At 42.1% G+C, this 17,879-nt stretch overlaps 1 protein-coding gene across 2 annotated transcripts in view; it reads right to left on the bottom strand.

The window, feature by feature from the left end:
* Positions 1-1,560: 1,560 nt before the first annotated feature.
* Positions 1,561-17,879, bottom strand: part of LATS2 (large tumor suppressor kinase 2) — a 48,755-nt gene continuing 32,436 nt past the window's right edge. Inside the window, exons 3-9 of one of the 2 annotated variants that reach the window (XR_014589438.1) lie at positions 13,776-13,908; positions 10,346-11,883; positions 7,041-7,623; positions 6,237-6,419; positions 4,943-5,049; positions 2,609-4,225; positions 1,561-2,578 (exon numbers count right to left, since the gene is read on the bottom strand). Coding sequence is in view for 1 of the 2 variants with exons in the window: in XM_083855890.1 (XP_083712016.1) it covers positions 3,731-4,225; positions 4,943-5,049; positions 6,237-6,419; positions 7,041-7,623; positions 10,346-11,883; positions 13,776-13,908 (3,039 nt within the window). In the remaining variant the exon portion in view is untranslated. Of the gene's footprint in view, positions 4,226-4,942; positions 5,050-6,236; positions 6,420-7,040; positions 7,624-10,345; positions 11,884-13,775; positions 13,909-17,879 lie in introns of both variants that reach the window. The other variant, XM_083855890.1, reaches the window with a different exon arrangement.

Genomic DNA, 17,879 nt, shown 5'->3' with positions numbered 1-17,879 from the left:
GACCCCAGCTTTATGGATCAGATCCTCAGTTTTGTAAGACAGAACCCAGGACTCCATTTTTACTAAAAGCTGCCCACTGTTCATTCACTGCTCAGAACAGAAACACGAAGGAGCCACAGTTTCCATGTTCTTTGCTGCAGCAGATTTCTCTGCCAGGAAAAACATTTTTACACTTTTTTTTGGGGTGTGTGTGTATGTGTGTGTGTGTTTTAATGGTTGCTATTTCTACATTATCTATTCCTAAGATTATTTCCTGTGGGAAAAACTTATTATTTTTAATTCCAATAATAAATTTAGTAACAGTTGCCGTTTTCTGCCAATGTTTCTGCATTTTGGGATAGTACCAAATTATATGTTCTAAATTCCTCTTCTTGTTGCAGTTTCTCTAGGAAGGCTTTTAAGGCAGTTATTTCATACCTCAAAAATTACAGGGAAAAGAATTTTCTTGTGCTCGTGAGACCAATTTTCCATCCAGTTCCAGGCTATCGCCTGCTTCCTGCATAGCCTCATTCTTCCATTTCCATTTAAAAGTCAAATGCTTCTCTCCCTCATTTAGCTTTCATGTTGCTCAAGCTAGGCACCTGGTTACAACTTCCACTGCTAGTTCTTTTGCATCCAGCTAGGAATAATTTGCTTCTCAAGAATTGTTGGTGCTCCTCAGCAAATCTGGCCCTGCTGAAGAGCACAGGTATGAAAGGTTTGCAGAGGCTCCTTTCTGTTCCTGGCAGCCCTCTGGTTTTTTATAAAGTTATCTGGGGTTTTTTTTGGTTTTATGTTTTGTTTGGGGTGTTTGTTTGTTTGTTTGTTTGTTTTGTTTTTGAGGAAGAAATATTTTAATACGAACCCTGAGTTTTTATAACCTCTGAAAAGAAGAGACTTGATTTTTCAGGAAGTCCAGCAGAAACAAGAACTAGAGCCGCCTCAGGAGGTGGCACAATGTTCACTCGTCCAAATTTCATAAAATTTGCTCCCAAGTTTTTGTTTACCTCTGCAATGTCTGCAAAGGACAAGAGGCTTCTACAGACAGTGTCTGATAAACTCAAAAGATCGGTTTTTCAAATCAGTTCTTATTTAGGCGAAAGGGGAGTTGGCTTCTGTTCCCTGCAACACAGATGGTGGTGGAAGCACCTGTTTCCTTCTGGGCTGGTTTCTCTTGTTTTGCTTAGTTGCAGAGATTCTGTATGTGCAGGTGAATTATCTACATTTTAAAAATGAATCAGAGGCAACAGGCAGAGGGGGCAAGCCAAGGTTGTGGCTGCCCTGGCAGCACCACCCCTGCACAGAAAGTGACTGCCTTCAGTTTTATCTATTCCATTCACTGACCTGGTCAGTCCAAGTTTTACCTGTAATCCTGCTCCTTATTCCTAAGGGCCATGAGAACAGAAGGAATTGTCTGAAGGTACCCGGCCAGAGATTCCACATCAAATGCTGCAGGAGAGATGAGATTTGGATCTTATGTTTGTAGCTCAACCCCATCAATAACATTACAAAAAGAAACCCACTAAAATTTCTGCCTTAAAGGACAATTGAATAACACATAACACATCGTAGATTTTGATTCAGATTTTTAATAAATTCTGCCAGTAGAAGCTTTCAAAGGCAATGATATATCAATAAATAACAGTTAAATTGAGTTCCTGAGAAAGAACCTACCACATGAAAGAATGTCAGATAGATGTAAATAACAAAAAATGGCATTACTATATAAAAAAGCAGTAATACTGAATCTTACATGAACTGTCACAACACAAGCACTGCATACCTCAGAACATTCCTTTCATACAAATGTAAACAAATACACAATCATTTTTGTTTAGTTTAGGCTGATGAATTCATATGTTGTTGCTTAGATATCTAAACAATGGATAGGATAGGATATGCTAAAACATTAAGGAATAATATGTGGAATAATATACGGAAAAAATAATGAAGCTCCAGATTTAAAAATAAAATAAAGCAAAAACACATTAAAGGAGTGTTTTCCTCAAATGTTATTAGGTCAATCACTTTAAATAGGACTGTTACACTAATCTGAATTATGGATTTTTGTGTGTGTTTACTTATTTAGTTATATAATATATATATGCAAATATGTATGGCTTAATTATCTTTAGTATTCTGATAACATCTTGAATAATTTTCACTTACATGTACAAGAAAAATGCATATTTTAATATAGTTAAGAACTGGTGTTTCAAAATACGCCTATAATTTGACAGAAATGAAGGCCTATTGTGCTCCATCACAGCAACATTTTAGCCTCTAGACAACGGGACAGAATGACCTGCCAACAATGCCAACATTTTCCAATGTCAATGCCTAAAACACTAGGGTCCTAAATGGATACACAGCCTGTTACATGTGGGGTCTGATGTCTGGAAAGCCACATACCTCCAGGTTCCAGAGGTATCTGTGGAGCTGCAGGCACCCAGCCTCAGCCTCGCTGCACCCGCGGCCTCGATGCATTACGGGAACCCCGTGCTGGGAGATGCTCTGGTCTGGATGCTGTGCTGCCTCTGCCAGCTGGAGCCTCTGTGCTGCTCCCTGCCTGAGCCACAGCCCCTGTGCTGCTCCCTGCCTGAGCCACAGCCCCTGTGCTGCTCCCTGCCCGAGCCAGCCCCATCCAGGCTCTCCCCACAAACCTGCTCCGTTGTGATGTTCTGGCTGCTGATCCTTGGTGGGGAAACATGTGTGCCTGTGACATGTGCTCGCTGAAACCATCTATTACATCAGACCAGAACAGCACTACTCAGGTATAACCTTTGCAATCTGTTTTACAAAATTAGTATTGGATACAATCATAAGAGAAAACCATCCACACAATACATTATCAACACGCGGTTTAAAATGGTCTAATTTTAGACCCTTAGAAAAATGAATCCACAGGACCTGCCTGTGAATGGCAAGAAAAGGCCATTTCAAATAGAAAAACACTGCTCATGCAACATTCTTCACACACTAGACAATGAAATCACACCCAAGTTGCCACTTGCTCACACTTTCTATTACACTCCAATAAGCAGAAGGAAATAAAGCAGCTTTAAGGTTATGTCACAATTTTGAAACGTGGAAAATACATATAATAAACAAAAATCACGGTGTAAATACAATGGCATCAGTAAATTTAGAAAATTAGAGAGCAGTTTTCTTTTTCTCATTTTTCTTTTTTTTTTTTCTTTCTTACATTATTGCACAGAGACCTTTCATCACATGTTCTTCAGCTTTATGCATCTTCCTAAATGTGAAGTAAGTGCTATGGATAAAATAAAAATGTATAAAAGAAGAACAGCAGCATGATTTGTCAAAGTTAATCCCTATAATTTAGTAGGAAAAAAACCCTGCTATAAACAAAATATAAGTGCTCTTTATTCATTTAAAAAATAACGCTGACAGTTGCAGAAGTCTGTAAGTGTTAATCAGAGTAAGGGGGGTGCTGACCTCAAATAAAAATAGGCCTAGAAGTGAAGGACTGCTGGCCTTGCAGATTTTGGTGAAGACCAGGATTTCAAGTGTAATTATCAACAAAGTTATTTACAGTAGAACTGACCTGAACTTTCAAGAGTGCCATCTTTAGGACCTGGCCCTGCAAGCTTCTTTTACTCCCCAGGATGTCTCCAGCCTCAGCTGAAAGTACACCTGAACAAGTGCTGCAGGATCAGCTCTTAAAGGATCAGTTAAAGGCCCTATTGGATTTGAGATTAGTCTTATCTGGAGTACTCTATACAATAATTTACACATATACAGGCTGACAAGCTCCAGTCTGATCCACCACACCTTTGTCTTCTACATCAGACTTCTCAGACTGGCAAACTTCCATTCCAGAAGGTTTGGGATACCTGAATGGATACCCATTGTCATCGAAGAATCTTCGGAAAGTAAATTCATAAAAAGCATGCTCTGTGTGTTTGTTGTTGGAAGAGGCTAGTGGATCCCAGGTCCTGGTGCTGTCACCACTAGCGTCATTCCAAGGACTTTCTTCTTCAACTGGATCAAAATTTGAAGTGTCCATTGGATGGCTGATCTTTGGAACATAGGGAGCTGGCTGCCTACGGATATCGGTAGAGAAGTCCATAGAGTGAAAGAAAGAATGGGCTTTAATATCATCTGCTCCATTTCTTCCAAGCCTGTCCTCGGCAGCACAGCAGAGCTTTGTGATCAGATCAGTTGCCTCAGGGCTCAGCTTGATCTGTGAGGGAATGTGCAGTGTGCTTTCCCAATTTATCACCTGCAGATAACAAAGGTATTAAGGAACTTCTGATCTGGAAACAGAACTCTTCCAATGGCCAACAGGAACTGTACAGGAGTGCACATGTAACGAGTCATCTCACAGTCAGCATAGTTCACAGTTTCAAGAACCCAATTACTAGACTGCATTTCTTTTTAGTAATTACTCTAATAAACTAGAAAAACATTGTTGGCTAGCACACAAAAGGAACAATTCCATTTTTCAAAAAGGCAAATTCCTTCCTGAATGTTCCCATAGTCAGATTTGAGAACATACTTAGTTTACGTATGATTTTGTGGAATGACTTCAAGGAATTACTTCTCCAAAATGTAAACTAGGAAAAGTGGTCACGAGACAGATCCTTTCTAATAAAGAACTGTCATTGCTCAACTTTGAAACACTTATATTGCCAACTACAATTGTCACTGGCATATCAGGTATTAATAGGCACCCTAAGGAATTTAAATGGATGAACCCGTGCTTGAGAAATCACAACTCTGCTGAGAAGACTCATAAAACTAACATCTATCTCTGCAGCTGAACATGTCAGTTCTAGTCTGATATTTGGTGTCTTCATTTACTAGCAAAGGACACGTGCTTGCACAGAACTATTTAAAATCAGTCTTTAGCAAAAGAAAGGGGCATAGGTCTGTACATGGAAGAGAAGGGAAGGGTTAAAATTTTGCTACCACAGACTGGAACTTTGCTTCAACTTACCTTCAGCTGGGTTTCTGTGGGTGTAGGAGCCAAGAAAGGAGGCTGTCCCACTAACATCTCAAAGAGGATCACACCAACACTCCACCAGTCACAGAGCTGAGTGTATCCTGAAAGGCAAGTCAAAAGGTTGACCTCCACTAGCCAAGGAGAATGTATTAAAGAGCTACTTGCAATTAAGTATTAATAGCACAAACTTCTGCCTTTTCTCAGACAAAAAGTTTGTGACTTCTGCTTGCTGACCTAAATTCTCTTGCTGTTAGTAAAGATCTAATCCTGTTGTCCTTGAACCTTTCTGAAGAAATTCTCAACAAAAGTGAGTCATGAAACTGTCATTAGTAAGAAGGAAGGAGGGTATTTTGTGCCCAGTCCCACAGCTACACAGCATAAACTGGACCTCAAAGAATAACAAAAATGTTTAGCAACTGATGTCCACCCTAGGTTCAGTGGAGATGACTCCATGACTTTGGAAAGTGGCTGAAAGACACAGCCTGGCTCTACAGACAGAAGAAAGCCACGGATGAATTTCTGAGCAAGTTTCAAGCAAAGAACAACTTCAATCACCTAAATGCTGTGACAAGAATGACAAGAACAATAAGGTAAATATTTAAGATCAGAAAAAAATTAAACACTGATTTCAATGGAATTTGTGTCATCAAATAATGTAGGATCCAATGTGAAATCTCTGTTAGAGAAGATTAGGCTTAGGATCTAGCTTGCAGATAATTCTGAACACCTAATCTCCTTACTATAGTGACCATGTCAGTTCTTCATGGATAGTCACCAAGTACTGTCCAAAATCCTCAAGCTAAGCTTTTGAATGCAGGGTGTCCGGAGTAAATAATAGAAAACTTTCTGTTGGATTCCACAGGTTTCAGCTGGGAATGTGGAGGCCATACTTCCACAAGTTTACATCATCCAAACTTAAGTGGCCCACCTGAATCTGTGATCCAGAACTATCAGCTGGCTACACACTGGTCTGTGTAAACTTGACAGGGGTCAGAGTTGTACTCCATAAGCCCAGATAATCTGCTTTATAATTGAAAAATATCACTGTTAAAATTATCCAGCACATTTATTAGCAACCTCACTCAAAGGCCTCAGAGTGTGGACATTACACACATAAAGTATGACCACCCCCAGTGTTAGTGAAGTGATGCTAAACACTGGAGCATGAGGAGCTCTCCTTAATCTGAGCTAATTGTTTGTGGCCTTCAGAATGACAATCTTCCAAAGCAGCAAGTTTATTCAAGGAAAGAAAAAAAAAGTGAAAGGAGAAAAATACAGGTTTACCTACCTTTACGAAGCAGGACTTCAGGAGCAATGTAATTAGGGGTTCCAACTAAGGAGTGGGCCAGACATCTCTGGTGCTGCTTCTTAGCTCTTTGTTCCAATGTCTTCAGCCTATCCCCACATCGACAGTTGGACACATCATCCCAAAGATCACTGGGCTCCATGCTGTCTTGTCTGATATGGCTCCCTTTCAAATGGGAGAGAAAGTTCACACTCATGGTCATAAAACTCAACACACAAAGACAGAAGTATTTACCCAGATCCAGAGCCACCTCCTACTCTCAGTGAAGAACAGCGTTTAAACTTTAAACCCAAGGTATTTTTTTATGCCCTCCCATTCACAGTTGGTTTTCCATACAAAATGTCCAACAAAACGTCTCTGTCTCAGCACAAGGAAGTGTAGTTCCATATGGAGGACACAGAACTATGGAGTATACTTAAGTTAGCTACACCAATTGTTTATAACCTTTTGCCAACAGACACCAGTACTCAATAGCATATGCAGGAGACGTATGGACCACTACTCCAAATCTGTGATTAAATAATTTCACCACCAAAAGAGACCCTCCAAACAAGTATAAACTGAAAAATTGCTCCTGCTCCAGCCACATTACTGACAGGGTTTTGAACAGTACTGGAAGGAAAAGGACTGGAAACAAGCTAATTGAGTGAGTCAGAGAGAGACAGACACATTATATTGCCGTTGACTGTTTGTCCAGTTTCCTGATCTAGTGTTTCTGCCAAGAAGTAGGTGCTTGTTTCAAACAAGTAACACAATAACATCCTTGAAAAAGGGTAAAAATATTACCTTTCTGATAGTATTTTGAATTGTGAGTCCATCTGAATCCAGTACACAGTCCAAAGTCAGTCAGTTTGATATGCCCATCAAGGTCTATCAGAATGTTGTCAGGCTTGATGTCTCGGTGAATAAATCCCATTTTGTGCACGCTCTCTATGGCCAATGTGAGCTCTGCAATATAAAATCTAGCCAGACGCTCTGGGAAGACCTCCATCCGAATCAGCAGGCTCATCATATCCCCTCCAGGGATGTAGTCCATCACAAAGTACAAATTGTCTTTATCTTGGAAGGAATAATAGAGTTTAACCACCCACTCATTGTCTGCCTCAGCAAGTATGTCCCTCTCTGCTTTGACGTGAGCCACCTGATTCCGGTTCAGCACATCCTTCTTTCGCAGAGTCTTCATGGCATACAGGGCATGGGTGTCCACTTTGCAGGCCAGGCATACTTCTCCAAATGCACCAATACCCAGAGTCTTGATTTTCACAAACATAGATTTGTCCATTTTGGCCCTTTTAAGTCTGTTGTAGTTGGACTCCTTCTGGTAGAGAATTTTCCTCATTTGTTCCTGTTCTGCTTCACAGAGGCCTGCCTTTACAAAGGAAAGCAAACCACAAGAGCTAGTACTGTTACATTCATAGCAAGAGAAAAATAAATGAGCATTCTCAAAACACATTTCTCCGAAAAATTAACCAAGAACCAGAAAATATGTATTCATGAAGGATATACTCTCTTGTCTGTCAGTTGAGGTACTTCTGAAAAAAGGGCATACCCACTGTGCCCAAACTTGCTGCCTGGATTTGCAATATCATATTGGTATGCCTGTCTCTTTTGGCTGAACAAGAATGCGTGGGGCAATATCGTCAGAGAGGGGAATACAACATAACAAACCTGACCATGGGATTTGGTTTACACCTTTCAAATGTGCACTTTGCCACTGCGTTCCACTATATGTATGTGCACTTAAGCCCAGCTTAATTTAAACTGAAACTTAAACCTACGTGCAGCAGTTCACTTTGTTCATGAATGGTTCCCCAGTGCAACTCACATTAACAGTTCCTACCTTGGGTGCTGTTTGTTTAGTTTTGTGTTGTAATTAAAAAGCTGGTTTTGACCCATACATTCCCAAGTGCCTTGTAACCTTCTTTAGAAATTGTGTTTCTTCCTCTGCCATACACAGCCTCCACTCTCAAGGGTTTTAGATCTCCTGAGCATCTGTTCTATAAACTTACCTTTTTCCCCTCCCAAAATACGTACATAAAATCCTCAGGCCTGGTCTCTCCCCAGCCACTGCAGCCCAAACCCTGGTGCTACTTCCCTCCTAAATGTAGCATTTTCCCTCTCCACCCAAGCTGTTGAACAGCTGGCTTGTCCACCTCCTGTCTCCAGAAAGCCTCCCAGCAACTGCAAGTAACATTTCACAGGACTGTGGGGAGAAACCTCCTAGAAAAGAGAGAAGCAGCAGGACCCAACCAGATTTTCCCCACCTTTCAAGACAGAGCCTACAGAGTGCCAACTCTGCCAACTTCAGTGTCTGGCCCTCTGCTGAGAGCCACTGGTGGCCTCCACCAGCAGAAACCCCTAGGCTGATCCCCAGGCTCCTCTGACAACACACTTCCTGCAGCATGCCTTTTCTTTCTGTACATCCCAGTTCCAAAACCCTGAATTAATTGGCATCAACTGAACTACTTTGAGAGAAAGATCAGTGCCCGGTGAGAAGGGGCCATTGGGAGGGTGGAGGGGGCTGAAGCAGCCTCCTGATCAGCAGGCTAGAAACTCAAGCATACACCCACAGGGCTGCTGCTTAGGCTGATTTAATTTCACATCTGTAGTCTAGGTATCTAAAGATGAATGTGGGCAGCCAGACTATGCAATGAGATCCCCATGGTATAAAAATTAAATCTGTATGAATAAAGGATGGGAGAAGTCTACAGAAACTTGCAGAACAGGTAGGATGAAGTTTCAGACTGAAGGAAACAACCAAATCAAAACAAGAAATACTGTTTTTGAAATGAAAGATAACTACATCAATCCATAATAAGAGAAATATTTATTTTTTAGGGTAAAATAATGAGTGTGCTCTGTTCTTGCTTATTCTAGAATAATGCAGCATTAAGACAGCCAAAAATCTCCTGCATGTGTATTTTCAGTCAGTGATATGGTTTCTAGGGTAAGGAGTTGTTTTTGTTTATAGCTGAATTATCTCTGAATGAGGGAAAGCTGAAGAGTCAGAAGAGAAGAACAAGCACAATTAGATGCTGTTATCTCTCTCTAGAGATCATCCCCTATCTCAGTCTCAGGAAAATATTCACTAAATTCAAACAACACAATACAACCTGTACTTGCAGTGAGGACAAACTATTAACTGTCAGTAAAATGCCAACATTTCAAAAGATTTTCCAAGAATATTCTTTTAATTCTAACCTCAACAAACTCCTGAGTTTTCTGGTGCAATGTGAGCGTCGAATCAATTGACTCTGGAAACTGAGCGTGCTAGGGAAGATTGGGCAGTTAATTATTACCCATTATGCTTTAATAACAGCTTTCCTTAGAGCTTATCCTTCAATGCAAAAGTAGAGTAGTCATATTCCAGTCATGCCTAGGAAGAAAAAAAAACCCTCTTCCACAAGTAAAAATTAAAAACACAACTGCCAGACCAACCATCAGAGTTTGGCAGCTTTGTTTTCAGCAGCACTATCAGAGAGTCAGCTTAGATTCAAGAGCTACAGTTAGGCATGAAAGAAGTTCTATCACTCAAAATGCATCTTCCTGAGACCTGCCTCTAGAACAAGTTCTGGCAGCGGTCCCAAAATCAATTCAAGATGGCCCAATATGGTTACTTGCACGGCATTATTACTTCCATGTGTTCAGCAGACAACTTTCAGTCACGTATTACACAGTCATCTGAAAATATGGCACAGTGACTGCCAAGCTGAACCATGGCTTTAGTGAATGAGCAGCAAACATGGAACAGGAGGAAGAACTAGAGCAAAGAGTTTTGCAAGAGATGCCAAAGTATTGACAGAATTATCTCAGCCTCAAGCCTGCCTTTTAAGTTCTTACCTATAATATGGGGGGGGATTTACTTCATTTTACTTTTCTGGTACAAGGAAATCCCATTTCAAATCTCAGGCTTTTCAAACAGCCTCCCAGACCTGCATCCACACTCCTAAGTGGACATAGTCTGGTATAGAGAAGTGTCTGATACCTACTACTTCAGTGAATTCCGCCTTTACGAATTTTTTTTACAAATTAAAAATAGCAATAATCAATTTGACCCTATTAGATGTTATTATAAAAAAAACAAGAATTACTTTTGCCATTTCTTGCTCCAGTTGTAACCTTCTGTTAATTTTCTGCTGGTAGGTCTTTATGACGTTCTCTACATGTTGCTCCATGTAGAACTTGAAGGCAAAAGGTGAGTAGCTCTTTATTCGGGATTCTCGCTTTTCCTCATCTTTGCCGTTTTTTCGCACAGGCACCGGAGACGTCTGAATCTGCTTTTTATCTTTGCTTGGTTTTTCAGCTTTAGTGCTCTTGCTGCTTTTATCATTTCGCTCGCTGCTCTCCTCAGCCTTGTTGCTTGTTGAACTGGGGACCACACGCAGAGTCTGCTCCACACCCATGCACAAGCAGTTGATATCAAACTGCTCAGAGGTGCCAGGAAGTAACAAATGCTTGGGATAGGGTGGGGGTGGACAACGCAGCTCCTGGTTACCATAATCCACATCCAGCTGATAGGCATTAGCTGCTCCAGGTGGTGGCACATGCTGCTCCATGATCTCCAAGCCATCCACAGCCGGTGCCTGTGCAGGCAACCAGCCAGGATGGGAAGGTCCCACTGCAGTCTGAGGCTCTGGTCTCATCACTCGCATGCTCTTCACTGGCTGGAGGATATGAGCAGACGTGACTGCCGTGATGGTGTTTGGAGATGTAATAGAAGGATCGGGTTTTCCTGGAGGAACCTGTCTCATAGACACTGTCACTTGTGGCTGCTGCTGGTGGTTGTTGAAGGAGTTTGTTCTGCTCGGCACAGTGGCATCAGGTCTGAAGGATACATGTTGCCGTGGAGATGTTTCTATTCCTGGGTTTTGTAAAGAATCTCTGCGAGATGCTGTTGCTGCTTGCCACTGCTGAACTTGAGGATTATTCATGTCATAGAGGTCCATGTTTAGGCTATTTCTAGATGGAGTTAATAGATTTTGTGGTGGACTGTCTGAAAAATCATTAGCAAAGGCTGGACCTCTGGATATCACATGCATTTGATGAGAAGAAGGACTTGTCTGTTTGTGATGAGAATGGGAGATATACAGGCCTGCTGGTGCCTGCTGAAATGCATGACCAGTATTGTTCTGAACAACTGCCCCTTTATTTGGGAGATTGGCATATCCCCCCTCCTGCTGCATCTTGTTTTGGAAGGATGGACTCCGCTGAACACCATATCCCATAGGTTCCCCCTGCACCATCATGTGCTGCCTGCTGTAATGTTGGCTGTTGCAGCCATGGGATGCCTGCAGCTGCAAGGCCTGACTGCTGTGATTAGCCACTGGATAATTAATCACAGAAGACTCCATATTTGCAGGGTAGGCTTTCTGCTGATGGCTCGTTGGTGTGCTGTGAGCACCTACTCCAGAGGGTCGCTGTACAGGAGCAGTCATAGCTGAAGACTGAGAAGTAGAGATTAAATAGTCCATGTATGGCCTTGGAACCTCAGTAAGCATATTTGCACCTTCTGCTCCAAAGCCTGTCCCTTCATAGGCTGCATTACTGATTTGATGGTAGGACGGAAAAGATTCATTTGATCCTTCAAAGCTTGGCCTGCGGGTTACGTTATTTGGCACAATACCCTTTCCTTTATAAAAAAACCACAGAAGAATGTTAGGAAACAATTCAGTGAACCAATTACTTCGTATTTCTCATGCATCTATACATACACACACACACACATGCACACTGCTCAGGGAGTGTGTGTTATAAAAACACCTTTCAAAATCTAAATCAAGCACTCTGAACATTTAAAGTTATAGGTGCCAAGTATTCCTACTGATAATGAGCTACTGGCTCACAATAATGTTCATGCCAGGAATCATCAGGGAGTCCTATCAAATCATGAAAATAGAAGCACAAATTCCCTAACTATGAACTCATCAGACTCTACAACCTGTTTCTTAAAGCTGGGCCAGTATTAGCAGTCATTGCTCTCAGACAGAAAGAAGCTACAGAGCAGAGTGTTAAGTACAACAATGGGAGGAACAAAAGCTCCTGGAAGGACTTTCTATACAACTTAAAGTCAATATTGCTATAAACTACTAGGCCCTCACATAGTCCATCTTCTGCACACTGAGCCGCCTGCTCACACTAGTTTTCTGTTTACGTCTCTCTCTTCCATCATTCTCGAAAATCCCTCTTTCCTTCTTCATTTAAACAAAGTCATCATACAGTTTGTCCTGTATTCTTGTTGGATACAGCATACCCCCTCATACTACTCATCTTCCATCTGTTGGGAAGGAAAACCTTTCAGGGTGTCAACATATTAATCTTAGCTTGAAGAATGTGCAGAGACAAGATAGCAGCATTCCTACAGTAGAAGTGTTAACAGCACTTTTCATCAGTTCTTTGATCTGAGGACAAATTGCAGGTGTATAAAGCACTGGCTGTGCTAAAAAGACAAGGGGAGACTCTGTGCTGTTGTTATGTTTTTGTTCCCCTTCTGGTTCTTTAGCTCTCACAAATCACGGGACTTGGCCCATTTATGCCTAAACTATTTCCTTTTAAAATACTGACTTCACAAAGCCTGTAAGAATAGTCGTACTGAACCAACAGGCTTGAACAGTGGATTACAAACTTTTTGCAGCACAGCACATCCCAGCTGGGCCAGATGCAGCACACCTGAGCACAGCTGCAGGCTCCTCACCTTAACACACAAGCCCTGTTGCCTACAGACACACAGGGACATGCATGGTATTAAGACAGGTTTATGCACAGTCTGCACACCAAGGGTGCGCACCACACTAAATGACACCTTCAAAAAGAATGCAATGTTTTGAAATGGAATCAGGTTGAACAAATAATCAGAGATCTTCAAAGTGAAATCTGTGATTGGCAGCTCTTTCTCCTATGATAACACAAGGCCAGCATTACTGAGGCTGTTCTTACAACATCCCTGACAGCTCATCTGCTGGGACACAGTGAGATGCCGTGGGTGAGGCTATGGCAATCCCAAGCATCCTAAAAAGTGGCTACTCTGGCCTGGAAGTGGGAGGCAGCCACAAGACCCATTTGTCATCTCTGTCAGCAGGATTCATGCTAAGCCTCGGGGCAAGCTGACTTTGCTTTCCCTTATCAGTGGCCACAAAACAAAGTAGCAGCAATTACTGTCCTTCTTTGGGGCACATAATTCAGCTTGCAAATAATCTTGATGTCAAGAGAGATATGATGTCCACCCCCTAGATATGTATACCAGTAAGTCTGTTCTGGTCCAGTGGGGGAATATTTAGATTCAAACAACAGATTTCTGTTTAAGAAGGTGGACTACGAATGTGTACAGAGACAAATCTTTGGAAGCAGGTGAGCTGTACTGAGGTTCCAGCCCAGCTGGCCTCGCAAGGCCAGGTCACTTCACTGTCTCCTACAAGACTGCTATGGAACACAGCTGTCCAACACTTCTCCCCAGTACTTTAAAAACTCGCTTTTTGTAAGAAAGAACACAATTAAAACAAACAAACAAAAAAAAATCATGCTCACCTGGTGAGGTTTGCTTAATTACACGTACTATCTGTTCATTTCTAGGGTCCAAGTAGCTCATCTTACTGATGTACTCCAGGGCTGCCTCAATACTTCTGCTCCCTGTCTGCTTCAGTGCTCGGACAGCCATCTCCTGTACAAAGCAAACAAGAATTGAATCACGTTGTGACAAAACCCAAGCACAAGCTGGAAAGCAGTAAGTGTTCTCACATTAACAGGAACATTTTAAACACCAGATCACAGCTGCCTGAAGCCAAATGGACTCATATTTTGAAAGCATTTGCATGCCTTACACAACTCAAAAATTTTAAGAAGAAAATAACAAAACACACAACCCACCTGGAATCTGGCAATTAAAGAAGCCTCAAATTAAAATATGTACTTTGAGAGGCCTTAAAACAATTTTTGAATCGGGTATGGAAAAGGCAGCATAGTTTCACAATGGATGAAATGAAATGAAAATTTAGCTGTTAGTATTTGAGAGCATGTCTCTTAGTCACACACCTGAACACAATAAAAACTTTATCGTTTCACAAATACCACAAAGAAGCTAATTATGCAGAGGTTGATTTCTGCTCACTAGAATCAATAGGGAAGAAAAACTGCTGTTTTCAGAACACCTAGGACATCATCCACGATTTGTCTGGAAAATGAATGGGCATCCCAAACTGAAAGCTACACTGTCAGTCTTTTTAGCTGTATTTTATTGTGCATTTGTCCATCACTGAGAAGTTAATATGGGTGCCAGACACACAGCCTGAAAACTAAAACTGGGGCAAATATGAATGCTCCAGCTAAGTTTCAAACACAACCATGGTTAACAATCCCTGCTCTACAGCTCCTTGCAGTTTGTTTGTACCTTTACTTATAGCTCAGGTATATTAAACACCTTTCAATGACTCTAGTACTGCATGGTTGCAAAGCAAAATTCACAAAATTGCTCATGAGGCTGCATGGTCTTTTGTGAAATGATGGAGAAACTGAAATCCAGAGCTTTAATGTTGAATTTAATTCACAGAACTTCACCCCTCAGAAAGCTGGATATCTACTCAAAAGTAGTTGCTGAGGACCTTTCTACAATCACCTCCAAAAGGTAAGTCCTAGAACAGGTATGAGGAGAACTACCTTAGTGACACATGAGCAGGTAACTAACTTGAACTGAACTCCCAGCTCCTAGATGGCTGAAGCTGAATGAAATGAATGCCACCAAGCATTTGCCTGCAAATGTCAGTATCCTATTCTCTTGCCACTTTATTGCTATTTTTAGGGGAACTCTGTCATTGTAACCTGCCCACCGAGCGCTGAATCAGGCGGAGGTTGTGTCCCCCTGGCCTGGCTGCAGATGTGGCAGCTGGGTTGGCACCGGTGCATGGCTCTCCCGCGGGTCAGCTCTGGACACTGCTGGCAGTGGGGAGCTCCAGCTGGAGCAAAGGGCACGTCAAACACCCGCTAACTGTTTACTTAGCAAGGGAGGCCCATCTCAAATGACATCAATTCACACCTAGCACAGAGCTACGTGCGGGCACTTGGCATCTTGTTTTGCTTAACTCAGACCCCTCCTACTCCCCCCAAAACGGCAGCAGTTTCTTCATTAGTCAGAGGTTCTGCTTATGGAACAGCTATAGCAGGCTGAATATTTTTCATACAATTTATGACTCATGATTCATAGAAAGGCAGTAGTTGGTTTTACATTTCCTATAGCTGAAATACTTCACTGGCATCAACACATAACTAAGAGCAATTTTAAATCAACAGAAAAATATTATGTATGAAGGAAAGAATTTCCCACAATGTTTCTTCCTCTTTCTTTTTTTCTTCTTGTGGATACATTTCTAAAGTATTAGCAAATTCACATCCTAGTGCTCACCATTCTCATCATCCAGGGACTCTGGGCTTTCCAGCCCTGTTCCACACGGCTGCTAACATACTCTGTCCCATTTACTGCAGTTGGATCTAACCTTAGGTCACAAGTCTTAGTTTCCTAAATTAAATGTTCTCTGTAAGCATATTTGGGCTGGTTTGGATATTGGGTAATGATTGTATTAATGATTAATAAAACAGTCCACATGGTCCATTCCTCCCTCTCTGATCTGTGCTGGCTGTATACAATTCAAAGGAGATAAAATAGAAGAATTTTTTATCACCAGCATAGTGATACCATCTATGAAAGCATGCTGTAAATGTTCTCCTCATTTGCCATTGCCTGTGTCTGAAAAGCAGATTAAAAATGACACTAGCCTTCCTGAAGCTGCATGTTCTACCTTCAGCACAGTTTAGGGATTCATATTTAAACTTCAGTGGGAATAATGTGATGGAATAGGCACAATACATTCCATGGTGCACAGCTGGATAACTTAAGAGGCCAGCAAGAGCCTAGATAACCTAAGGGACCAGCAGGTGTGTCAGTGGCAATGTCACCCATGCAAAACCCCAGTGCAATAGCAGCCTTGTGCTCCAGCTCCCCACTTCTCATCTTTCATTAGGTCAGCTCCCACCCTCCAAAGGGTTTCCTCATTACACACCCTGTTTGCTCAGCATTTACATTTCTGCTGGAAAAAATGAAGTAAGTTTTTTTGTACTTCAAAAGAACACCTGTGATTCTCCTGTACAGAATCCCACAGCTTGGGCCCTTTACCCTGTAATTCTCATTAGACACCAATAAGCCAAGTTTCTGATACTAATGCACAAAAACCTCACATCATCTCCAAGCAAATGGAGAGTGACCAAAAGAAAAAAAAAATCAAAAAATCCACATACAAAAGGAAAAACGTTTTCCTCAGAGGCAGATGATATATAATCACAATTCTCCACCCTGAGAGACAAATCTCTCTGGGGGCATGTGGTACTTAAGGAGAGTGGAGGGCCACAAGAAGCTCCAGCAGTGCTGCAGCTGTCCTTTGTCCTCTTCTGCATTGTTTTGCCCATTGCCACTGTCCATGCCCACAGCTCTCTTCTCTCTGGCAGTCACATGAAAACAGCTCCATTAGTCCCATCACCTTTTTCTTAGGGACAGAGGACATGCTGATGTGTGGCTGAGGATCACAGAGAGTGTGCTCTGCCCAAGGTGGCTGCTGGCTCCTGAGGCATGGTAGCCTTCTCCTTCCTATGGGCAACACAGGGATGAGCTGTGCCGAGCACAGAAGTGTGGCTGGCATGAGGCAGCAAAGGGCTGGCCTCCAGGAGCCTGCTGAAGGGGAAGTTGGCTCCCTGGAGAGCTGGGGCTGCATTTGCCAGAAATCAATATTAAGGACTGTTTTGAGGTTGAGGAAGAAGGGCAGAAGATGGATTAAACAATTACACTCGTTGGAGAGCAGAGGCTTAAGTGAGATGGAGGGTGTTTGTGAGAAGGAGCAGAATGGCTCAAAAAGGAGGGAAATCAGTGCCAAAATCCTGCAAATCATAGACAGTAGAAAGGCTGAGGAAATGAGGACAGACAGTGGGCGAGGATAAAAGTGCCCAGCTACAGTGACACGAATGGAGCTTCCTTGATTTTACACCACTGGAAGGTAAACACACTTTAGAAAGAGAAGGGGAAAAAAGGAAGCAGAAATGAGCCAGGGGAAAAAAAGCCAGTTGGAGCTGTAGCCAACATCAAAACACTCAAGTAGGCACAGGATCAAATCCAGCTCCCACTGAGGTCAACAAAGATTTCCATTAACTGCAAGGTACACTGCATTGGGCCCTCTGCTTCAGATTGTTTCCTTTTGACGAGGCCAAGCGCTGTCAGCCACAGTGTGGGTTGAGAAACTTGGCTGCTGGCTGTGCTCTTCTGCCCCACAGCAGCTGCCAGGCCCATGGAGAAACACCAGCCCCTGGCAGTGTGCACAGAAACCACAAGAGAACAGAGTGCTCCCAGGCCCAGCTCATTCTCTCTATATCTCTGGAGGATTCAAACATCTTTCTGTGCAGGGTTTTTATGCACCTTTTTGATTCCAGACATCACTAAGTATTGATGAAAATATCAACCAGAAAAAATAAAGGTGAAGAGCTACAAGGGGAAAAGTGTGCATTTACAATTAATGTGAAAAATGCTGCAATTAATGTAACAGCTGCAATATTAAGACAAGGTTTCAGTGGTCAGCTATGGTTTTGGACAGATCTAAT

This window comes from Zosterops lateralis (assembly GCF_965231275.1).
Source record: "Zosterops lateralis genome assembly, chromosome: 2".
NCBI classification, from domain to species: Eukaryota; Metazoa; Chordata; class Aves; order Passeriformes; family Zosteropidae; genus Zosterops; species Zosterops lateralis.
This window is presented reverse-complemented; position numbering and strand designations above follow the sequence as displayed.